The following is a 26,025-nucleotide window of genomic DNA, read 5'->3' as shown; positions in this document are numbered from 1 at the left end:
ATACAGTGAGCAGAGACTCGCGGCAGAACGCGCAGCTCGCACGAAGCGCTTCCACAGCGCACTTGGATTCGGGAGTACCTCAGACCTCATCTCCCTTGTGGATCCTAGTATAGACCGCATCTATTGTCCGCTCGGACAGTCTGATGGCATGCATCTGTAGTAGTGCATGTGGATTGTATTATTATTTGTAGTTGCACTCATCTCTCCATCCACGGCGTGCCCGATGCAGTGGGATGGATGGTGTTAGAGTGGGGCTGATGATGGTGGAGGAGAGTGATGAACAGAGGGACAGCAGCAGCAGCGGCGGCGGCGGTGGCGCAGCGATGGCCGCGCTACACCAGTGTGAACTGATCCAGAACATGATTGACATCTCCATCTCCAGTTTGCAAGGGCTCCGGACCAAATGCGCGGCGTCCAACGATCTCACGCAGCAGGAGATCCGCACTCTAGAGGTAATGACGACTAGAGGGGCCGAAGTGCAGCGTCACGAAAGAGCGCATCCGCTCTCGTGCGCGCACTTTATCCGTTTCTTCCCATTTTTGCACTGCAGCTGTTTATTGTGGTGCATTTTAGGGGCGCACAGGACTGGGAACGAGCTCCTTCTATTGCAATTTACCATATTATCTCTAACAATGGTAGTATTACAATTTTTGCACAGTGTACCATGGTAATACATGGAATTTGGACAGTAAAGTGATGCTGTATTTTTAGAAACGCACAGGGATGAGAATTGGACCTCTCTCACAAAATTGTGCAATGGTATTATCAGGGTTTTCTGAAGAATTTCGTTCGGGGGTCTCTGTTAAATAGCAAAAAAGGTACTATCACATTACCATGACAGTGTAGCAGAGCAATAACATAGTAATTTCTGGAGTAGGCTAAGATGTTAGTAAGACCGTGCATGCATATGGTAATCATATAGCATCACAATATCAATGTAAAATGGTAAGAATGTTAAAGCCACAGTACACTTTCTTCATCAATGAGCATAAGAAATTTTCAGATTTTTTATTTATTTATGTCAGTTATGGCATATTAGTGTTTCTATGGTTTAACAAACACCACAAACGCCACAGTGCATTTGCATTGAGCATTGGCTTATGCATGGAGTTCACAGCACACTAACCCAGTGGGGGTTTATTTGACCTGGTTCTGTGGAATAGGTGAAATATTCTTGGCAGTGAGATGCTGCGTAAAGCATCTCCGGACCAGAGCCAGTCCTGATATTTTGACACTAAAGACCTTCACTGGACCGTCGTCAGGTCTGTGTGATATGTTGCAGACTGCGTCTCACCTTGATTTCCGCAACATTGGTGGTTAGATGTCAGTATTGATGTGTGCTCCACCTGGAAAGTGCCCCACTGCTCCACCGGTAGGGGTAATTAATGAGGAATCAATACTGCCATGGGGTGGATGGTGTGCAAACAGCCCCAGGGGGCCTGTAGTGACCACATGCACCAGAATGATTGTTTTGGAGATTTGAGATGTTTGTGGAGATCCGCAGAGGTTTGTTGCGGATCTGTGTTTCCTGATCTAAAAGGAAATGAGTCCTGATTTGGAGTTAAAGGCCCATGAAGAGTAGTTATATTTACATATTATTTTTCTATCGTTGTGATTGGCCGCATGATTTTTGCGAGCAAATAAAATGAAACATTATTTTGTCTAAATAAATTAAAAATAAAACACTATAAACTAAAATAGTTGAGTTGAGTCATCACAACATTATAATGTTCACTGCAAATTATGATTTTCATCAAGTGTATTTTGCAACGAAAAAAACATTTCAGTCATTCTACTTAACATCGACACGTTTATTCAACGTCACTTGCTGTTTCTTTGTAATAAACCTGCCGATTCAGAGTGAAACCCCAGTTTTTAGGTGTATGAAAGTTTTTTTTTTTTAGACTTGCTTAAGATTGCATTCAATAGTGTTTTTAAATAATTTGTAAGAAGGTAATTTCAATGAGAAGAAATGCATAATTATATATTCACTATTAATGATACTGATAAAAAAAAATAAAAAAATTCTGTACATCCCATCTGAATAGCCCATTTCTTTCACAATAAGTAAAAGAACAATTTAGTAAAATAACATCAAACTGATTCATTAGGTTCTGCTTTTTAGCAGAAATGTAAAACTGCTTCAGTGCTGCTTCCTGCTTTAGCAGGAAGTTGAATGTTCTACCTGTGTTCCAAATCAGGCACTACTGGGCCTCAAAGTCTGCAGGAAATGGCACATGCACAGTCTGCTTCCTCTTTATGTCTAATGTAGCACTTTCTGACTGTGTCTCCTTCTCTTAGAGCATTTAATACATTGTATCTTGATTAGTTGCAATAAATGAAAGCTGGTCAATCACTTGTTTCAGGTAAGCAGTCCTGGTTTCTCAAAGGCTTTGAGAAGATCCTAGTTGTCTTAGCCTTCAGCAGCCTGCATGAACAGGTTGATGTATTTTAAGTGTGCTCTTATAGGTGTTGTTCAGAGGGACAGATGGAGTCTGTCAATACTTCAGCTGTATAACAGGCCCTGGGTGCTTGTTAATTCCTGTGCACTTCAGCGCAATCAAGAGACACTTGAACTCACATTAGATTCTCACCGAAGGCTCTTTATAACATCACTTCCTGTCTTTTTTTTAACAGCTCGCCACTCTGGTCAGGAGATAATTATTCTCAGTCTCGCCTGCTGAAGTACTGCGAGGTACTGTTTGACTGAATGTTCTCAGCCGTCGTGCTGATCTGCACTTTTTTCCGATCTGTATGGAGATAAAGTGGGATAGGATTGGAAAGTATCCATTGGGAACCAGTTTTTTTTTTTTTATTGTGAACTATTACAGATTTTTTTTTTCTTTTTTTATTGTGAACTATTACAGATTTGTTTGAAAAAACATTAATGAAATGTAGAAATTTAGCCTTGGTAACTTAATGAAAATGTAGAATTTGTAATAAAATATTAATACTTAAACTAAATCAAGTCAAAATATGAATAAATACTGTAAGAGAATAATAAATAATACTTAAATAAAGCTGTTGGGAACTGATTGGATTGTGAGTAGGGATGCACAGATTTTTTTCAGACAGACAGTTTTCACAGATATATTGAATTCTTTTTTTAAATATTGCCTGATAACCGATAAATGGCTGGTATTAACCTTTTTATATTATTTTTCTAAATTAATGAAAAATCTAACTCTAAAAGATAATTTCAAATATTTTATTTATATATTTTCAGATTGCATTTTTTATTTTGTTATTTGCCTTTGTTACTTTTTATTATTATTATTATTAATATATATTTTAAATTCATTCAGTTTTAGTTTTAATTTAGTTTTAGTTTTAGTATTTAGTGAGTAATTGTATTGTTTTAACTTAAAAATCTTATTTCTGCCTTTTCTTAATTGACAATCTTTTTACTATTAGTATTAATTTTAGTTAAAATTTTAGTTAATGATAACCTGCTATGTTTTTGTAATTGTGTTCCATTCTTCTGGACATTGATCTATTTCGCTATAGCATTTGAAATCATCTTTACTGATCAAATCAAACCAAATCAGCTTGCACCCATGCCTTTTCTCAAGACGTGGGAATGTTAGTCCTGCACCAGTTGTTTCCCCAGCTGCTGTGGGATTGCATTTGTCCTCCAGAGCGAGATTCGTGTATCTCCCCACATCTTTTCAATGTGCAGATTTTGATGAACTGTGATGTTTGATTCTGACAGCGTGAGATGCCGTCTCATGACCTACTTATATACGGAGATCCTCAATCTATCTTATGGATAAACGAGTTTGTTGATGGTAAAAAAAAAAACAAGAGCTAGTTTGGCTCCAGAGGGTGCCTGTTCTGCAGTCTCGAGCGGTCAGCTGTTGAAGCCCTCATCAGTCTGCCCCCCCCCAGCCCTCGCAGTGATGTTTGAGAGAGTTTTGCAGTGCATTTGTGTCGTGTGCTGTCGTGGCTGTTGCTATATTTAGATGTCTTCCTCCCTACGCATTTTCAGGGTTGGTTGTTAAATAAGAAAATAATGACGTGAAGAGCATGAGAGTGGGGAGGGGAGAGGGAGAGTGCCCAGCCAATCAGCTCGCGTCTGTTTGAGGGCTCCCAATAGACTGGGAATGGGGAGGGGGGGGGGGGGGCAACAGATTCAGCCAAGCAGAGCAGGTAAAAGATGTTCCATCACTACTCGTGGCAGATATTCTCTAGCGCATGCGAGCTGCGTCACTGAGGAGCTGTCATCATGGCTGGCAGCAAACATGTAATACAGTGTAGATGCAGACCGTTCAGTCAGATAATGCTCTTTGATGGCAACATTGTCAGGTCTTTGCTATTTTTGGTATTTATAAACCATATCCTTAATAAGGAACATTTTCAAATTCAAATTCAAATTTTCAATGTTATGTAGTTTTCCAACCGGAGATTTGTTAGACTTCGAAATGGCATAATATATATATATTATGGCTGGGCATGTTAACACGTTATTATATCGTTAACGCAATAATTGATTAACGCCAACACTGTTAACAAATTTGTTTATTATTATGAAAGTCCATTGCTTACTAGCTCTAAATACACATAGAGACAAATCATGCATTACAGGAGGGGATGACTCGATCAAATTATTTAAGCCAAGCATCAACATTTACAAACCACTGACCACTGTTATTTTGGACAGAAAAGAATGCAACAAGCTCGTAATCATGACTTTATTCGTTGGAAATAGGAAGTTCATGCAGCACGTATCAGAAGATCTGCACTCCGGGGTGGTTAGTGCTCACACTCACTGATCTATATATAACTGAACTGCGCTCTTGTCCACTTCTTTCAACTGAGCCAGGGACTGCTAAACGGAGCGATCAAACTAATCAAACAAACCAGGCTTTGGGGGTTAAGATTGCCTAGTGTGAGGAAACCCTAATTATTATCCTGCATAAGTTTTTACCCACACATCAAGTTTTGTCCCGCACCGTACTCTTCTGCGATGGGTCCCGCGATCGTGCAGGTCTCTAATAGGAAAGTGCCTGTTATAATGTAATGATCGAGGCTCTGGACTTTGAGCATAACTTATTTTTCTATAACAAACTATAAAATATTTTCTATAAAAACATGAATGTCCTGGCAGTGACAAATAGCTTGTTTTATATTTAATTTAAATACATTATAGTTATAAGTTGAGATTTAGCCTACAATAAATATTTTAAATGCTGCCATGTAAAAGGAGCACTGCTGGAAAAAAGCAACTTATTTGTTTAAAGTGTTTGCAAAGCAAATGTTGTTAAACTTGTTCATATAGCAGTAGGCCTACTTTTAAATGATAAAAAGTGCACAATACAGTACTTTTGAATGCATTATTAGTTTTGTGCATAACAATGCAATTAATTGGGATTAATTGCAGACAATAATAAGATTAATCGCAATTAAAAATGTAAATCGTTGCACAGCACTATAATGTATACATTATATATTTTCTACATTAAATAAAATATTTTAAAACATTTGTATAATTTTTGGGTAAATTATTAGACATTACTATATAAGATATAATGTCATATAATTAAATATGCTCAAAATTGTTATACATATTAATTGAAAGTTTAGAACATTACTTAATCTTTGGATGTCTACTTAAATGCAGTGTACGTATCCTAAGTATTTTTTTTTCCAACATCCAGTAAATCTCCATTTTCTGTTTAATTGTATTTAAAAAACAAAACAAAACAAAAAATACTGAAAATTTGTAATTTGTGTCATTAATAACTAAGCCAAGTGCTCAAACTTGTGTTCTCTTTGAGCTGCTTGGAATGGGTGAAAAAGTCTGTTTATGTTTATTTCTTCTACAATGAATCACTAATACATGCTCAATAATACTTCTGCATCTTATGAGAGATACGTGCTGGGAGTGTCAGCATGCACAGACCCACGACCCACGTGTGACATGACACTTTGCATGTGTAAACGTCTGTGAAGCAGTGCTGGGATTAGCTGCAGGTTTTTGTAAATCTCTCGTGTGTCTAGTGTTGGGGATTGTCTGAGGTCGGCATTAACCTCCTGTGTATCCTGCAAGAAGTTGAGGCGTGTGGACAACTGGTAAGCAGGGATTGGCATTAAGCACATTACACCAGGGTGACAGGTGAAATTGCATAGAGACATGCTAATCAGTGTGGACTAGGTGGTTACCTCACAGCTTGTATCTGTGGCTACATTGTTGGACTCTTTTCTGCAGATCTGTATGTGGTCTTTGAGCAGCTGGGCGTGTTCCTGCCCTTTGGCTGTCAATCACACCTGCTGACCTCACTGAGCCGTTGTCATGGCAGCCTTGTCCCTGTGTTTACCCTCACCTGCAGTCGGGCAGGTGTAATGCCGCCCCACACGAATACCACCAGTGTAGATTACCATAACATTTAAATAATTCAGTTATAGATTGTGGTTTATTTAAAATGTGAAATGACATCGTGCAGTGATCAGGTGCTTTTGTTGCGATGCACGTGAGTTTGGCTTCATTTTAGTTTGTTCCCAACATTATGTTGCTGTCTGAGAACAGGTTGCCTCAGATTTTGCTCAGTAAGATTAAAAACCTCTTATTTTGAGCAACTACCCCCCCCCCCCAAAAAAAATACATGGTACATAAGTAAAAGTTTTATAAATATATATATGCACAATGTATATAAATGAAAATTTTATTAATTAATATAAATGAGAAATAATATTTTCCTATACTTTTTTCATGATTTCTACCAAGAAATTGTAGTATTTCTGAGAATATCATTGATTATCCAAGACAAAGTTGATAGTTAATTATAAATATAGAACAAGATGTTTTGAAAAATGTTTAAAGTTTTTATTTTGGCCATACAAACCGGTTGAAGACTTCAGCGGAAACACAAAACAAGATATTTTTACAGTTTTTCGGCCATGCAATGAAAAAATCGATTGGGTCCAGAACAACACTGTTTGGACAAAAACTTCTTATCTTGTTTTGTATTCCACTGAATAAAGTCATAGAGGAAATTAGAAATTACATGAATGTGAGTAAATGATGACAGAACTTTAATTCATAGGAGAATTTTACGTCTCCTAAACCATGAAATAGCAACTTCTGAGCAATACATGTCCAAAAATTTTTCAATAAGCTAATATGATAATGATGATACAACAAGTTGATTCAACAGATCTCTGAGAATGTCCTGAAGGCAGATCTGTAGATTATGACTAGATGATTGTTCCATTCTTTGAAGAGATGTCCAGTTTTCACCATGTTTTTCTGTCTGTGGGAAAATACCACTCTGAAAAAAAAAACCTTATTGACGACCCAGGAGTGTAGTTGCTAGGAAACCTGACGTCACACTTTCACCAGTGTTTTGTTATCAGTGATGTGTGTGTGTGTGTGTGTGTGTGTGTGTACAGAGACAGCAGCACAGGCTCTGGACCTGGTCAGGTTGGAACAACAGGTTGGAACAGAAAAATTCTCTAAACATTGAATTTGGGTCATGCATGCATGTGTGATGAATACGAGAAATTAAACTGATGAAACTAATACAGAGAGATTTTATCCTGCTAGACAATTTTAGTGAAGTAGATTCAGTACAAAGACATTTCAATTGAGCTCTATATTAACTGGAGAAAGTTACGGTAACTGTTCGCATTCCCATTCACCTCAATGGCAATTGCAACTTTATTGTAATACTCAACTTGAAATCTGCTTTCAGAAATAACACATCCCACATAAATGAAGTGTTTAGCTCTGCTAGAATCCCCTGTGTTGAGATGAGAGGAGTTGAGATGGTGGGCTTTGTTGTTTGGTCTGAGAAAAATCTGTCTCCGCCGGCTTTAAGCCACTGCGGCCTTAACTTCCTCGCCGACAGCGAAGAATCATCCTGTTCATCTCCGTCTAGCTTTGGCCAAGCCCCAAAATCAATGTTCACAGAGACAAACCAACAAAAGAACATGAAAGTGGGTGTTTCTCTGCTTTCCTCAGAGCTGTGAGACTAGAAAACCAGGAATCACGCCAGTGCAGTGGCCGTTATGGTGGACACCACGATTAGTTCCAGAATCGTGACGTTCTTACGAGCACATGTTCAAAAAATAGTCATGGACTTCTCTTATTGTACTTATTTAAAGATACTAGTCAAGCGGTTTTATAGGATGTGGTAGTTGTTTTGTTGTTGTTTCAAGGGTGATTTACCAGTTCTACCCAGCTTGTCCAAGGTGGCCAACTCGAGACCACATCAAAACCACCAAAAGCTGCTTTGACCTAGATATTCTAAAAGATAAAGCAATTGATGGCTCTTCATTAGCGTGGTTAGCTTAGCATAACTATGAATTTAGTTAAACAATCTAAGGAAAATAGAGGCTAAGAATAATAAACAATCTGTTAAAAAAAGGCTTAAGTTAGTTATTTGATAAATGATGCATTTATTTGATAAAAAAAAATATAGTAAGAGTTGTGTAAAACAATATTGTGAAATATTATTACAATTTAAAATACCTTTTTCCATATTAATGATTATTTGATTCACAGAAAGTTCAAAAGAACAGCATTTATATGAAGCAGAAATATTAGTATAATAAATGTAATATTATTGAAATAGAATTCAATAGAATTGAATGCATCCTTGCAGAATCAAAGCATGATGTTTCCTTAATGTTAGCGTAGAAGAATCTGCAGTAAAATACCAGTTGCTTGTGACTAGCTTAGTACTAGTTGCAAGTACTGTAGGCCCAATAGCTAGATTCAGAAACTTGATAATGGCTATAAAATAGAGCTGTTTAGCTTATTGAATTGGTTCAGGTTTGCTCTGTGTGCGGTATGTGAGCATCGACGAGACCTTGTGCTGTTACACAGTTGTGAAGCTTTTTTATTAATGCTGAAATCTGAGCGCTGTTAAAAACTCAGACCTCAAGCACTTGACACAAATTTTCCTATTGACTGCGATGGATAAAAGCTTTTGAATGGTAGTTGAGCTTTATTGAGTGGAGTGCTCACTGTCCTCTGTGTAATTAGCATTCAGCTGTTAGCAACGGAGCTTTAATTGCCTCTGACCTCCCACAAGGTGTTTTCGGTTCTCTGTCCTCCTACGGCTGTGACCCCTGACCCCGGCTGGTGTTTGTTCTGGCGTCTGCTACAAGATGCTCGCCTGCAGTGTGCGGGTTCTTTGTTGGCGTCTGCCGTGACAGTGTACTCAAGGACTTTTTCTTATTTACTCAAATATGTGTGTGCGAATATGTGTACAAAAGAGAGAGCATTTGTAAGCTGATGGCTCTTGAGAGGTTGTCATTGAAGCTCTGATTCACCTGTTGAGGTACTGGTTCTTCTCAGGGATGTGTGCGCGGGTACGTAATGGAGATAAAGACTGCGAACTTTCAGAGAGAAAATCTCCAATACAAAGATCTGATCATTGCATTAATGCAAAGGCCTTTAAACAGAGCACACATGGAGTGTAGTTTGAGCAAGTAAGGATCTGTTTGAGAATGTAGGGATCATTTGGAATAACGGGTAACGATTAGAAAATTGTATATATCATTTTGAAAATATGATGGGACTTATATATGGACTTACATTTGAGTATGTAAGAATCAGTTTGGACATGAAGTATTTTGGAATTGGTTTGAATTTGTGAGTTTTTGGGAATAGTTTGATTGTGTGAAGGGTGTAAGGATTAGTTTGAGTATATAGTGATAAGTTTGTGTATGCAATAGATTAGTGTAAGTATATGTGCACCATGTTAAGTATATAATGATTATTTTGAGTATTTAGTGATTGGTCTGAGTATGCAGAGATCTGTTTAAGTATGTGGGCATGATTTTAAGTATATACAGATCAGTCTGAGTATGCAAGGATCAGCTTAAGTATGTAGGCATCATTTTAAATACCGTATTTTTCTGACTATAAGTCGGACTTGCGTATAAGTCGCATCAGTCCAAAAATACGTCATGATGAGAAAAAAAACATATATAAGTCGCACTGGACTATAAGTCGCATTTATTTAGAACCAAGAACCAAGAGAAAACATTACCGTCTACAGCCGGGAGAGGGCGCTCTATGTTTTCAGTGGTAGACTACAGGACTGAGCAGTATTGAGCGCCCTCTGGCGGCTGTAGACGGTAATGTTTTCTATTGGTTCATTTGTCTTAGTTCATTTCTCTCGGTTCATGTCAAATTAATTTTGATAAATAAGTCGCACCTGACAATAAGTTGCAGGACCAGCCAAACTATGAAAAAAAGTGTGACTTATAGTCTGGAAAATACGGTAGTTCACTATTAATCAAATTTCTAATCACGATTACAATTACAGATGCCACAAATAATGGTTTTTCCATTGTTTTAATTTATATAATACTGTGCGTATTTTTAAAGAATAAATCAGTTCAATGTATAGCTGACATTTGAGGCTTAATATATAGAAAAGCCAATTTTTTTTAGTTTGACTGTATTCAACTTATTTTCATAAAAAAAGTTGGCTTGCAGTTGCATCAAACAGGTGGTATAAACATCATTCAATGTTAATTGTGATAATCGTAATAAGTTATTGCAATTACAATTTTAAGGGAATAATCGACAGTTATGACTTTCGTTACAATCGTACAGCCATAATTCTATGTAAATAATGATTGGTTTGAGTATTTAGTGATTAGTATGAGTATGCAGGAATACGTTTAAGTGTGTAAGCATCATTTAAGTATATATTTTTATTATTTTAAGTATATTATCATTAATCAATCATTAATTAATAATTAATCCAAACTAAAGGTTTTTGTTTGCATACTATATGTGTGAATACTGTGTATTTTTATAATGTATATATAAATACAAACACATGCATGTATATATTTAAGAAAAATATGTTATGTTTATGTATTAAATATATTTATGTATAATATGAAATATAAGAATATAAATGTATATACATGTAAATATTTTCTAAATATGTGATGTATGTGTGTGTGTTTAGATACAGGCTCTGGTCATATAATTAGAATATCATCAAAAAGTTGATTTATTTCACTAATTCCATTCAAAAAGTGAAACTTGTATATTATATTAATTCATTAAACACAGACTGATATATTTCAAATGTTTATTTCTTTTAATTTTGATGATTATAACTGACAACTAAGGAAAATCCCAAATTCAGTATCTCAGAAAATTAGAATATAACTTAAGACCAATATAAAGAAAGGATTTTTAGAAATCTTGGCCAAATAAAAAGTATGAACATGAAAACTATGAGCTTGTACAGCACTCAGTTGGGGCTCATTTTGCTTGAATTACAATTACAGCAGCAATGCGGCGTGGCATGGACTCGGTCAGTCTGTGGCACTGCTCAGGTGTTATGAGAGCCCAGGTTGCTCTGATAGTGGCGTTCATCTCTTCTGTATTGTTGGGTCTGGCATATCGCATCTTCCTCTTCACAATACACCATAGATTTTCTATGGGGTTAAGGTCAGGCGAGTTTGCTGGACAGTTAAACCAGGTATTGGTAGCTTTGGCACTGTGTGCAGGTGCCAAGTCCTGTTGGAAAATGAAATCTGCATCTCCATAAAGTTTGTCAGCAGCAGGAAGCATGAAGTGCTCTAAAACTTCCTGGTATATGGCTGTGTTAACCTTGGACTCAAAAGTGGACCAACACCAGCAGATGACATGGCACCCCAAACCATCACTGACTGTGGAAACTTTACACTGGACCTCAAGCAACGTGGATTGTGTGCCTCTCATCTCTTCCTCCAGAATCTGGGACCCTGATTTCCAAAGGAAATGCAAAATTTACTTTCATCAGAGAACATAACTTTGGACCACTCGGCAGCAGTCCAGTCCTTTTTGAAGAGAGATGCTTCTGACGATGTCTGTTGTTCAATAGTGGCTTGACACAAGGAATGCGACAGCTGAAACACATGTCTTGCATAAGTCTGTGTGTAGTGGTTCTTGAAGCACTGACTCCAGCTGCAGTCCACTCTTTGTGAATCTCCCCCACATTTTTGAATAGGTTTCATTTCACCATCTTCTCCAGGGTGCGGTTATCCCTATTGCTTGTACACTTTTTTTTTCCTACATCTTTTCCTTCCCTTCACCTCTCTATTACTGTGCTTGGACACAGAGCTCTGTGAACAACCAGCCTCTTTTGCAATGACCTTTTGTCTCTTGCCCTCCCCGTGTAAGGTGTCTATGGTTGTCTTTTGGACAACTGTCGAGTCAGCAGTCTTCCCCATGATTGTGTAGTCTACAGAACTAGACTGGGAGACCATTTAAAGGCCTTTGCAAGGATGAGTTTATATATTCTGTGTGCATATGTTGGTATACCTGGTAATGATGATAGAGGGATGAAGTGTGTCCGGCTGCTGATGTTTAACGCATGTATAAGCGTGCTGTTCTCATTAAAGCAGTGATTGCAGGTGGCAGCAGTGGAATGGGGGGCTGCGGAGGGTGAAGTGTGAAAGGATGAATCGTTTTATGGCCATCGGCCTCATGGTAACAGGCCTCTGTGCGTCAGAGAACCGCTGACCTGAACTGTCACAGCAGTTGAGCCCTTCTCTCACCCAACCTCCTTGTTCTCTCTATCTCTATCTCACTATACTCCCCCCTTCTCTTCTTTCTGTTTCAATGCGTAATCAGCGTTTCTGCTCCGCTGAGGTGTCCATGCGGCTCATCCAGAAAGCTGGTTATAGGGGGAACGATGGAATAAAAAAAATTTTTTTTGAGTGTATTGGTGAATTTGAGATGGGTCAGCACTCTGCACTGAGCTGGAAAATTCCTCCTGCGTAAGCCAGCAAGCTTTGTTTGTGAAAGATTTAGGAGCGTGTTTATTATCCATGACAGGCCAGAATGGGGAAAAATACTGCAGCCCTGTGTGTATGGTGGCATGTGCAGCTGGAAGCAGACGGCCACGGCCGCGTTCGACGAGACGGACTGCCGTCTTAGCCTCCGTGTGAACTCTGCGTCTCCTGGAGCTGTGATGTCAGAACACTTCCACCGTCAGAGCAGTGTTCCGATGACACTCGGTTGCCATGCCAGCAGTGCAGTCGCCCCCATGAGGAGGGCTGCAGCTCCCTTCCATATAATAACAGTTATTTATAGCTGACAGCCCTGTTTGCTGAAGGGGAGCACAAAAAAGAGAGAAAATCCAGTTAGATTTCCAACTGCGTGTGCTCTGATGCCGTGTTATTTCTCAGACTTGCAGGTGCTGGGCTGATGAGAGACACTGCAGAAATGCAAAGCTTTGGATTTGTGACTTTGATTAAATTATATTCCAGAAAGACACTGCCATCCTAAAGGAACATGCATTTTTTTTTTTTTTTTTCACTATACAAATAATATGTGTGTGTGTGTGTTTTATATATATACCAATTTAATTTTCACAAAATTATAGAAAAAAATTATTAACATATGTACATAAAATGTATATGACTACATCAAACTAATACAAACAGCATTCATATGTGCTCGTGATTGTGCATACATATATCCATAAAATGAAAATACACAAATATGTAAGCATTTATATAAGTGTCTGTGGAGATACACTAGAAACAAACACTAAAGGACAGAAATACATGAACAACAATAAATGAAGAAAACTGGTTACAAAGCAGCAATAGAATGATTTCACAACATGCCATTGAATAACTTTTTTTGCCAGATGGACTAAGCCACTTCACACCCACGTCATTGGAGCCATCAATAAAATCAAAATATAACTGTGTATATGTGTGCATATCTTGGTGTCCTTTGTGACGTCCGTCATGTTCACGTAACAGATCTCTGTCTTCAAAAACTGAGCTGTATGTGAAATTGTCCTTTGGTTGTATGTGAAAAGGCCTCTTACAGACCCCGCCCTCCTGATGGCTCCTCCCTCATCTGCTCTGTGCTCTGCTGCCCCCTGCAGGTCAAGCTCATGAAGTACATCTGTAAACAGCTGCAGTGTAAGCAGAAGGTGCCAGACACAGAAAGGCCACCAGCCCTGAACAGCTACCCACGACTGGAGGACTGGTTACGCACCATCAACGTCAGACCTGAGCTCACAGAGGTAACGTCTGTGTGGTTTTTTTGGATAGGAAATAATTATATATCTTTCCAGCTAAATTCATACTAGGTGGTTATATATACAGACATTTTGACATATACAACAACAAAAAATCTACGGATTTTTATTTGCCCGATTGTTTGGAAGGTTATGGCCTTGTTTTATGTGAAGTTTATGTACATAAGACCAAGACAGTACTGCCACTATCTTATATATTAAATATTACCACAAAAGATCATAACTAGGTGCCCAAATAAACAATCTCAGACCATCATGTAGGAATGTTTTATGCTTTGTAGTTCAATATCCTTGAGTAAAGCTGAGGAATTAGAAAATCTGCTGTGTTTTGGCAGTTTGGCCAAAGCCACATTCCCAGTAGACCTGCGAAACACCAACTCTAATTACCCAGCATGCTGAGTCAGCCTCTCTCTCTCTCTCTCTCTCTCTCTCTGACACTGTTCTACTCGTACATTACACAGAATCCATTCTCACGGACAGCAGTGGACTTTCCTAATTTTATTCCCCTCTGCTAGATTAGTTGCATATGATACTGTATGATACTCACTTAATGTGTGTAATTAGGGAATCAGATTAATTAGTCTAAGAGGTCATGTGTCCTGGGAATTTGAAGAGCTTTATTCATAAGAGAATGCACTGATTGGCTCGAGCGTGTCCTGTTGTATCTGACCCTAAATCACTTAAATAACCCTCTAACTAGGACATGTCGGCATCTAGCTGGTGTCTTTCATTGTCATTCTCTATCAGGCAGTGAACGTGAAGCTGTCATTGGATGCTCTGCTGCAGATGCCCGGCAGTCAGGTGAAGGAAACCATGAGACGGCTGGGCTCCAGTTCAGAGGACTGCAACAGGTTATGTGCTGCCCTCAGCTGTTTAAAGAGTGCCTCTGAGTCAGGTTGGTGCTCTTTCCCTGGGATTCCCTCACTTATTATCACATTACTCGATTTCTTCTGAATTGACTGTGATTTTATGACCTTCAGGGGAGTTTAAAGAGGACAGTGGTTGTTGGTTCTCCGAGCCCATGAGGCGGGACAGCGGCGGCTTGACTCCAGTGGACCAGATTCCATTACTAGGAGGTTCCCTGCGCCCCCACAGCCCTTCCCCTCTGGCTCGGCCCATGACCACACCTTCCACACCCCTCACCACCTGCCCGTACCCCCGCTACATCCTGTCGTCCGGGGAGCCTCACATTTACCACGGCTACGCAGAGAGTCTGACCGACCCCAGCCCATATTACACCTCCCGTCCCGTCAGACTCCATGGACACACCTCGACTCCACCCATAACCCCGCCCTCCCGGAGGAGACACCGCCTCAAGCCTCCCTGCACACCTCCTCCACCGTCCCGCAAAGTTCTTCACCTCCTCCCCAATATCACGTTGACCCGCAGCAAGAGCCACGAGAGTCAGCTCGGCCACCGCATCGAAGATACACCCACAAACAAGTAGGTCATGGGGAAAAGGACTAAGATTTTTCCTAAAGGTCCTGTAGATTGTCAGGCTTTATATAGTTAAATCACTTGAATTATCAATAGGGTCAATGACTGTGTTTTTCATAAATCATGCCTGTTCCTGTGCAGTGACTAATAGGAATTTGTGATGATGTCAAGACCACTAATGCCAACAATGTGACCACAGAGTAACACAACTTTTTCCCGGCTGTTTCTGACATTTAGAGTCCAATATATTAGTCAGAAGTTTCAGAAACACTTGACTAAAATGTGCCTTAAACCTTTATTTCTGAACCCTTAGGCCTTTAAATTAATAATAATAATATTAAATAGTAATACATAAATTTGCCTTAATATGAATTCTTTTGTAATAATATTAATTGTACTAAATTATTGACTTCAGCCAGCAATTGTTCAGCACAATGATTTGTACACTTAATATCATCGCATATCATATCATATCATATCATATATTATATTATATTATATTATATTATATTATATTATATTATATTATATTATATTATATTATATTATATTATATTATATTATATTATATTATATAAAGAGAGATTTGTCTATTAGTTAATAAGTTTATTGTTTTTAATTTTAATGTAAATAAGTTTGATAATTCTTTAAATATTTAATTTACACGTTATTTTCCATCTGCACACTGGAATTTTTTTCTATGCACTTTTTTTACTGTCCATTGCACTAGTGTAAATGATGTTCATAGTTTCTGCGTATACTTATTACATAATCCACCTGTACAGTATGTTCATACTACATCTATCTGTATATCATGCTGATAATATTCAAAAATATGTAAAATATGTCCATAGTGCTGCCTTATCTGTATATTTACTGTACATATGTAACATATTATAGACACTGTATGTACTTACTGCTTATTGCACTTCTGGTTGGAAGCTAACTGAATTTTGTTGCCCTGTACCTTACATATGCAATGACAATAAAGTTGAATTTAATCTAATCTAATTTCTTCTAATCTAATTGACAAAACTATTTTTTAAAGATGGAAACGTGCATGTCCATGCTTCGTAAAAAAAAAAAGTTACCAAGCAGGCTAGACTGCGATTAACTCCATATTAGCCAGATGTTAGCTGAATGAAGAAAAATTTGGTTGGTCACTACTCTTTGTGATCCCTTTGAGGTCACACTGACTGTCCTTCGTTGTTCTTAGGTGTGTGAAGAAAAACAAGCTGTTTCTGAACGTCCAGATTAATGGGAACGGTTGTGAGGACTCTCCATCACGCTCGCCCACTCTTTCCGCACGGACCCCTGGGACAGCACCCGCCACGGCTTCGTACACTTTGCCAAGCACTCCCACACTACAGGAGGAGCACATCGGCCTGAGGAGTGAGTTCACCAGCACAATTACAGCGTTTCAAAAACATGCACGGTTCTTGACTGAGCAGATCTTTAGTTCAAATAGACCAGACTGCAGTGAAGTGCCTGCTGAATGCTGATCAGACTGAGGTCAAAGTTCAACCTCTGAGAGAGGAAGCTCTCACCTGCGCTCTACACACTCAGATGCTTCTGCTATCACTGACGGTTTTCAGTGAGAGGAGTAAATGATTCACCAGCAGCACTCTGTAAAAGCACAGCTGTTTACTGAGAGTTTGCTACTGAGTCGAGTCTAAACGAGTGTTTGTAGTGTTTTGGTGGTTCAGTATATCTGGCCGTTTTGTTATGTCTGAAAGCGTGTTGTTTAGAGGTAGAGGTACTCAAATGAAGTCCTACATTTAAACTGTCTGTGTCTGTTCTGTCTCTCTCTAGACAATATTACCGTCCACCGCAGTTCACCTCAGGCTCTGCGGAGAGACATCGGTCTGGCTGTCACTCACAGGTAACCCCGCCTCCTAGGGTTTCCTCTGCTGAACAAAATAGGTGGAAATGATAGTTGAATTCTGTACCAGAGACATAAAGATGTTTTTTTGTGTGTGTGTTTATAGATTTTCAACAAAGTCTTGGCTCTCCCAGACATGTCAAGTGTGCCAGAAAAACATGATCTTTGGGGTGAAATGCAAACACTGCAGGTGAGTAAAAATGAGTAATTAATTTAAAGGCATAGTGCAAAAAACTGTCATCATTTTGTCACCCTAATGTTGTTCCAAATCCATGTGACTTACTTTCTCCTGTTGAAAATATGATACTCTGAATAACTGTTAATAACCAAACAACTTCAGGCCACATTATTGATTTGTGAAAATCAATGGGAACCGAAACTGTTTAGTTACCAACATTCTTCAAAATATCTAAGACATTAAATATTATTTTTTAATGTTCAGAGTCCAAGTCATATTTCACATTTTTAAAGGAAAAAAGAAAAGTTTTTTGCATTTTGCATTAAGAATTAAACATATTTTTAGGATGATTCTGATTTTTTTATTTATTTTTTTATGACAATTTAAAAGGAAATGACTGAATTTCCATCACGGTAGGGCAAATAAAATAAAATCTTTACTGTAATACAGTTCTGAAAATCACCCTGTCTGAATGAAATTACTTATGTTGTTTTTTCATAAATTAAATTCAATGTAAAAAGCTACTATTCCTGTAAAATACTACATATATTTACAATTAGAATTTTTAATTTGTTAACATTAAAAATATCTTTATTTTATAAGCTTTTTTAGCAACAACAACAACAACAAAAAATATATATAAATATATATTATAATCTGCAAATGTTCTTAACTAGATGGATTTTGAGCGATTCATCCATGAACCGCTATCGTCTTTGTGTCCTGACATTAATCTGGGAATATCACACACTTATGTCTCATCTTTTCCTCTTGTAGGTTAAAGTGTCACAACAAATGCACTAAAGAAGCCCCACCCTGCAGAATCTCTTTCCTGCCCAGTAAGTTTCTCATATCTGTTGCTCAGATATAATGACATCAATCATGACAGACATGTTTTTCTAATAATTATGTGTCTCTCAGTCACAAAGATTCGTAGGACTGAGTCTGTACCTTCAGACATCAACAACCCCGTGGACCGTCCTGCTGAAGCACCACAGTTTGGGACGCTACCGAAGGCAATAACAAAGAAGGTACTGATTCCTGATATATTAGTACATATCTTGTCCTGTTTTTGTAGTATGCAGAATATATATATTGTGTATTTTTTTTAATAGCATGCAATATTCAGTAAACTCCACAATGTATAGTACACTAGTATTCCATACTGAACTTAGCCAGGGTCTTTATTAATTATTATTGTAATAGTGCATTTGCAGCATCAATATGGTTCATTTTTTGCCAGGATCAGCCACCGGCACTAAATCAGCTGGACTCTAGCAGTAATCCATCTTCAACCACTTCTTCTACGCCTTCCTCTCCCGCCCCCTTCCAGCAGAGCAACCCTCCAAGTGTAACCCCGCCCCCATACCCCTCCCCAAAGGGTCACCGTGACAACCGCTTCCACTTTCCAGGTAAGCGCCTGTAAACATGTACACTGCAATAAACTAACACATTAACAAATACTACCCCGATTAATACAAAACACACACATCTACATTAATCCCAGATAAAAAGAATGCTGATATTCAGGACTCTTTAGCTGAACGTAACACTCTAAATCAACATAAGGCATAATGGGACTTCGCCTCTAACTCTGTCTCTCTGTCTTCTTCCTGCTTGTCTTCCTCTCTTCCCGTCTTCCTCTTATGTGGCAAAGCTGCCTGTTATTTTCAGCACCGACAGCAGTTCATCTTCCCTGGTGAGTTAACAAACAAAGTCTGTAGTGTTCTTCAGCCCTCATAATGGCATCCAGGATTCAGTGGGGCAAATCGTCCCCTTGGAATTATAAGGTTCTATCTGACATTTTTGTCAAAATTGAGTTATTCACATATTGTTATTCTGTGACAATTTATTTACATCATGTGATGTTTTATTTTAAGTTTTGTACATTTTGGGATTTTTTTTTGAAAAAACAAAAAGGTTCTATCTACAGAAGTCTATGGAACACAAAAACTTTGAAGCTCAATATCTCAAAACTACTGAGAACGCAGATAGAACCTTATAATTCCAAGGGGACGAAATGCAATAAACAAGTGCACCATCTGAATGAATTATTTCGGCGTAATTATTCATCAAATAACAAATGGATTGTTATATATAAATGGTTAATTATTTCATATAATAAAGACCAATGTATTTTCTTTTCATTTTGATAAAATTTCCATTAGTAAAAGCATACTCCAAAAACTTAAGTGAACTGAACTGAACTGATTTTAACAAATGTACAAATCTGAGTAATGCCTAAAGTAAAGTGTTTTGCATGCTGGGGTTTGGTTTGGTTTTGCCAAAGTCCTTTTAGGCAAGTCGTGCCACTCGGCACACGCCTCCGGGCAGCTATTTCAGACTAACAAGACCAGGCTCCTATCTAAATGAATGGGCATAGAGTCAGAACTGCATTTTCACTAGTCACCGGGACATAAAAACTGCATGTATAGAAACAGCAGTAAAATATGATAAAAATCGCTGGAAAATTTGTATGACTTTGCACCAAAATAAGGTTTAAAACGCCTTTTTCCTCACAGGTTATACTTTACTCAACTGTGCGCATATGTCAGAGGAACCAGACGATAGGCTTAAATGTTAAATGACTGTTAAAAGCAGATGATTGGCTTTCCAGCAGGAGGGGCGGGACATGTGCATACAACCGCCATCTTTGCCGTTACGGGTTTTCCTTATGTACTTGTATTGAGGATTGAGGAAGTGGCATGTCTCTTATAAATTGTGTCTGGTTTTGCACAAGAGTAGTTAAAGGGATAGTTCACCCAAAAATAAAAATGTGATGTTTATCTGCTTACCCCCAGGGAATCCAAAATGTACAGTAGGGGACTTTTTTTCAGTGGAACACAAACAAAGATTTTTAACCCAAACCATTACAGTCTGTCAGTCATATAATGGGAGTGAATGGGAATAATGGCTTTGAGAGTCAAAAAACATACACAAACAAAACCAAATTAAACCCTGCGGCTCGTGGCGATACATTGATGTGTAAAGACATGAAACAATCGGTCTGTGCAAGAAACTGAACAGTGTTTATATAGTTTTTTACCTCTGATTCACCAAATGCCCGAACTGTCCTGAGTGCGTTCTCAACAGCCGGCGCCTAATGCGTCTTCTTCTTCTTGCTTTACGGCGGATCGCAGACTTATAAGTGCATTACTGCCACCTATCTCTCAAAAGCTGTTGACACACTATCTACAATCCCTGCTGGTGATTTGTGGCATTGCATGTTACATTGAGCAATACCAATATCAGTAATTCTGTATCGGTAAAGATAGAAATAACATGTCCAGAGTCAGTAGAGTCAGTTTTTTTCTTTCAAATGTGATTAGTCGGTCAATATTTGCTTATCTTTCACAGACGTGTGCAGTCCCAGCATCCTTCATTCAGATGGATTCCCAGACACTGTGTAAGGAACTGTAAAATGACTGCTTAGAAGCATAAAGCATATTCTGCTGCATGTTCTGTATTAAGTCTTTTGTGATGCTAAATATTGAACTTCATACACAGTAATGAGATCGATCCATCAGTTGAGGAGATGCACGCGGAACAAGACGAGGAAGACGAAAGAGAGGTGAACTGCTTGTGGAACTGAATCTGATATAATGCTTGAATACAGATATCGCGTAAAATCACATAATGCATGATGGGCACAGTTTTTCTCTGGAACCATTTAAAAAGTCAGCAAGTGTCTGACAGGAATTTATTATTAGAAATTTATTCTGAAGTTGTGTAGTGTATTCTAGCTTTAGGTAGTACTTCTAACTCAGCTGAGAAAACTCTTTTTGGTTGGTTAATCTCACCTAGGAATTAGAGGAGGAAGAAGAAGAAGAGGATATAGAAGCAGACGAGGAAGAGGATGTAGCAGTAGAGGAGGAAGAGCTGGAGGATGAAGAGGATGAGCATATGGAAGGGCTGAACCATGGCTCAGAAGGAGAGTGGGAAGGAGACGAGCTGGACGACCTGCCCAGCACGCGAGGAGGAACCCACTGGAAGGGTCCCATCTCCCGTAAGGCCAGCCAGACCAGCGTTTACCTGCAGGAATGGGACATTCCATTCGAGCAGCTGGATCTCGGCGAGCTCATCGGGAAAGGCCGCTGGGGTCGGGTTCATCGCGGCCGCTGGCACGGGGAGGTGGCCATCCGACTCCTGGAGATCGACGGAAACAACCAGGACCACCTGAAGCTCTTCAAGAAGGAGGTGATGAACTACAGACAGACGCGCCATGAGAACGTCGTCCTCTTCATGGGCGCTTGCATGGCCCCGCCTCATCTCGCCATCATTACCAGGTAAAGTTTCAAACATCTGAGTCCATCAGCTGATCGACAAATGGTCACTGACAAGCACATCTTTAATTTCCTCACAGCTTCTGCAAAGGCCGGACGTTGTATTCCGTCGTTAGGGACACGAAAAACACTCTGGACATCAATAAGACTCGGCAGATCGCTCAGGAGATTGTGAAGGTAGTGTTTGCTTGTTTATGGAGTTTTTTCACATTTCTGGGGTTCTCTGAAACATAAGTCGTCACAGCTGGAAAAGCTTGTGTGGTGGGCAATGGAATCTACAATAAATCACATTTTTGCTGCCCATTTGCTTCGATAGCAAAATATATAATTTAGTGTTTCTATGACTTTGGTCAGAAATTTGTAGTAAGCCATTATATTAGAAACACTCATGTATTGTAGCAGAGTTCAATATAAATATTAAGGTAATAAAACGCAGAAGAGTTTTCTAAATGTTCACTGACTGTCAAAAGTTTGGAATAATGAATGTTTTTGAAAGAAAGGCGGCATTTTTATTAATTTTTCAGTCTTCAGTGTCACATGATCCTTCAGAAATCAGCCTAAAATGCTAATTTGGTGCTGAGTTATTTTCATTGTTCACTGTTATTATTAGTTATTAGGTCATGTTCCTGTGGCTCAGTGGGAAAGAGTTGCTTTAGCAGCGCAAAAGGTTGTGGGTTTGATTCCCAGGGAGCACGTTAGGTAAAAAATGTTAGCCTGAATGCACTGTAAGTTGCTTTTGATAAAAGCGTCTGCTAAATGCATGAATTTAATTTCATTTTAATTTATTAATGCTCAATTATAAATAGTGGTTCATATTATTATCAATGTTTTGTGGAAACCCTGTTTATTTGACTTTTTATTTTTGTAACATTAGAAAATTGTAATCAGTTTAATGTGTCCTTGCTGGATAAAATTATTAATATCTTTTTTTTTTTTTTTTTTTAAATGTTACTCCATACTTTCTAATGGCAGTATAGTTTTAAATATTGATGATAAGGAATGTTTCTTGAGCACCAAATCAGCATATTAGAATGATTTTTATGAAGGATCATGTAACATTAAAGACTAATGGCTGCTAAATATTAAGCTTTGAAATTGTTTTTTTTAATATATTGAAATTGTAATACTATTTCACAACATTTCTGTTTTTACTGTATTTTTGGTGTTTGTGTTATGTATATGTGTGGCTGTTTATGATTCCTGTATTTCAGGGAATGGGCTACCTTCATGCTAAGGGCATCGTTCACAAGGACCTTAAATCGAAAAATGTCTTTCATGACACAAACAAAGTTGTCATCACTGACTTTGGCCTTTTCGGGATCTCTGGAGTGGTTCAGGAGGGCCGGTAAGTCACTGCATTACTCTTGATAACGTGGATCGTTACCATAAATCAATCAATTAACGGGTCGGTTGTTGTTTTAGACGTGAAAACGAACTGAAACTTCCTCACGGGTGGATCTGTTATTTGGCTCCAGAAATCGTGTGTAAAATGAGCCCCGGAAACAATGAGGACAGACTTCCGTTTTCTAATGCTGCTGATGTTTATGCCTTTGGGTGAGAAATATACTGGACGCATAATCCACCCCCAAATAGAGCTGCGTTGACCTGCCGCCTTTTTCTGCTCTTTTCCAGCACCATCTGGTACGAGCTGCAGGCGAGAGACTGGCCCATCATCAGTCAGCCCGTAGAGGCCACCATCTGGCAGGTGGGCAGTGGAGAGGGCATCAGGAGGGTCCTGGCCGAGATCAACTTGGGAAAAGAGGTCACGGTGAGTCTATTTATTATTTGACACATGCTCAATAGAAAGGCAACTGGTGTGAAATGATGCTACTCTGCTCCACTTCCCAAGTCAAACCCAGGTGAAAATAAAGTCATGTAACAGCTAGGCTATATTGGACACTTATTATATATGAATCATAATAATTGTTCAATAATTGTGCCAACTGCTTGATTTCTGTCTGTCCCACAGGAGATTCTGTCCGCCTGCTGGTCATATGACTCTCGTAATCGGCCCACGTTCACGCAGCTTGCCGACATGCTAGAGAAACTGCCCAAACTCAACCGGCGCCTGTCTCATCCGGGCCACTTCTGGAAGTCTGCAGAGTACGTATTCTAGAATCTGGCACACTGTGAGTAGAGGGCAAACAGGGGGTAGAAACCTGCACGGTCTGCAGAAACGGCGGCAAAGATGACCTCAGAGACACCACACTGCATCACATGTTGTTGTTTGGTTACTTTCTGTCTGGCGTTCTCTTTTTATCTCGTTCAGTCATTATTTTTATCAGCAGCATCTGTCTAACATTCAGAAGAGCAGTGTCAACACTTGTAACAGCATAGTGGAACAAACTTATAAATAGGATAAAGAATCCCATAATCATGATTTAATAATAGTAATAAAAATGATTTTTTTAAAAATCATTAAAAAAATAATCATAAAAAAATAATAAATTAAGATATTGTTATGAGTAGTAGTAGTATTTAATTGAAACATTATTATTAATTAATTTAAATCATAACAACAATTGTTTATTATTATTTATATAGTATTATATTTATATTATTATTCTTTTTTAAATTTTTTTATAATTTGTCTTTGCTAGTAATAAGCATTTCCACATTTTCTAAAACTACGTACTACACATATACAATAGAACTTTTTCTTCAGCTTGGTCAAGTTTTTGGCGATCTTTTTGTCTGTTTGTACTCTTAACCTCCTTTCAAAACATTCATTATCAATCCTGAAGGTCTGTTAAGTAATTAATTTCCACTTAACGAGAAGCTCTCTTAGACTCCAGTCACATGTGTAACGATCTGTTATATAGTGTATATAAAGGTGGTCCTGCTCATTTCGTTCATCAATGTAGCTGCCATCTCGAGAGCACATGACTAGCTAAATACTGTGTACTTTGTGACCCCCTGTTGCCGGCCAGCAGCAACAAACAAAAATGCTTTGTGCTTAAACAAATTTTCTTAATATTAATTAATTGTAAAGTGTAGAACTATTGATTTCTCTGTCTAATCTGCTTCTCTTTCTTGTCGTTGTAGGTTGTAGCCATGTGCCTGAAACATGATCAATGCAAAACCCACTTCCTGGCTCTGCCTTGCATGCCTGCTGAAAGCCTGACCTCTTCTGGACTTGCAGACTAACATCGCCTGCTTTTCCGTCTCTAACTTTCTTTGGTTTTGTGGGTGGCGGGATGGGGGACTGCTGTGGCGATGCGTAAAAACAAAACGCTTTGCCTTTATTATTCCAATTTCTATTATTATTTTCAGAGTGTGCGACTGGTTCTCCCTTTCCGCTCCAGTTCGTGACGTCTCGTGATGCATATTTCCCGCTGGATTCGCAGGATTCAATGACACTATGATGAAGATGTTCTCTTTCTCTCTCCTGTGGTCACGGTGCCTCTTAGTTCTGTGTGACATGCCCTGATTCTGTCTCTGATAGGCCCCTCTGGTTCATGCTAACACACCTTTAGCTGTCACTCTTCCTCACTGGTGTCTGATAGTAGACGTCTTGTTTCGCAAATGATAATGTTCTTAATGGAAAGTTATTGAGCTGCGAGGGTCTAACAAAATGTTGTGTGTAAGTTACATAAGGGCCCTTTCTGAGTACTGATTGCGAAAATGAGCCAAAGAGAAGCATGTGCGTCTCCTCACCCGACTACGGGGCCTGATTTTCCACGACAAAGATATCGCTGAAGATTTCACGAGATTTCGATGAACCCAGCAGAATTGTGTTCCATAAGCTGTGTAAACGTGAACTCTCATGTGTGTAACGTGCGTGTTTGTAACATTGTGTATGTGGAAGGGTGTGTGTTTGTTTGTTCTGTGAAAGACTGGACTTTGTGGTTTGGAAATATCAATGACAATGTAAAATATTTATATGTATAAAATATGGTTTATTTATTGTACAGTCAATGAACAGAATTCTTTTAATATTTATATGGACATTTTATATAAATATAAATAGATAAATATATATATAAGTTCTGTACATCATGACATTTTGAATAGATACTGCTGTGGTATCCCAGATGTAAATATCCTTTATATTTTTTCATGTAAAGAAAAAAAGAAACAAAAAAAAACATGGATAACTTTTTTTTAGAATGGATTGATTCATGTCATGTACAGTCATATTTTTGTATTGCATGTGGCTACTGTACACAGTGTTTGTTCCCATCCTTGAAAGACAATAAAGTCGAGCTTGTCGCGTGACTGGTCAAA

General features: G+C 38.5%; 1 protein-coding gene across 1 annotated transcript; it reads left to right on the top strand.

The window, feature by feature from the left end:
- LOC128020985 (kinase suppressor of Ras 1) lies at positions 1-26,025 on the top strand. Its single transcript, XM_052607828.1, has 20 exons — positions 1-452; positions 13,863-14,003; positions 14,766-14,913; positions 14,999-15,461; positions 16,672-16,847; positions 17,268-17,337; positions 17,444-17,527; positions 18,293-18,354; positions 18,437-18,546; positions 18,759-18,927; positions 19,173-19,214; positions 20,873-20,921; positions 21,023-21,086; positions 21,320-21,801; positions 21,879-21,975; positions 23,010-23,143; positions 23,221-23,352; positions 23,431-23,566; positions 23,768-23,901; positions 24,844-26,025. The coding sequence occupies exons 1-20, from the start codon at positions 234-236 to the stop codon at positions 24,848-24,850; spliced, it is 2,919 nt and encodes a 972-aa protein (XP_052463788.1). The 5' UTR covers positions 1-233; the 3' UTR covers positions 24,851-26,025.

Source organism: Carassius gibelio, chromosome A10 (genome assembly GCF_023724105.1).
Source record: "Carassius gibelio isolate Cgi1373 ecotype wild population from Czech Republic chromosome A10, carGib1.2-hapl.c, whole genome shotgun sequence".
In the NCBI taxonomy this organism is placed as follows: Eukaryota; Metazoa; Chordata; class Actinopteri; order Cypriniformes; family Cyprinidae; genus Carassius; species Carassius gibelio.
Note: the sequence above shows the minus strand (reverse complement) of the source record. Positions and strands in the feature narration are given on the sequence as shown.

Coding starts and splice junctions, on each gene's coding strand:
- LOC128020985 (XM_052607828.1), top strand. CDS start 234: ATGGATGGTGTTAGAGTGGGGCTGATGATGGTGGAGGAGAGTGATGAA. Junction 16,848..17,267: donor GGAGCACATCGGCCTGAGGA/GTGAGTTCACCA, acceptor GTCTCTCTCTAG/ACAATATTACCGTCCACCGC. Junction 21,087..21,319: donor ACGAGGAAGACGAAAGAGAG/GTGAACTGCTTG, acceptor AATCTCACCTAG/GAATTAGAGGAGGAAGAAGA.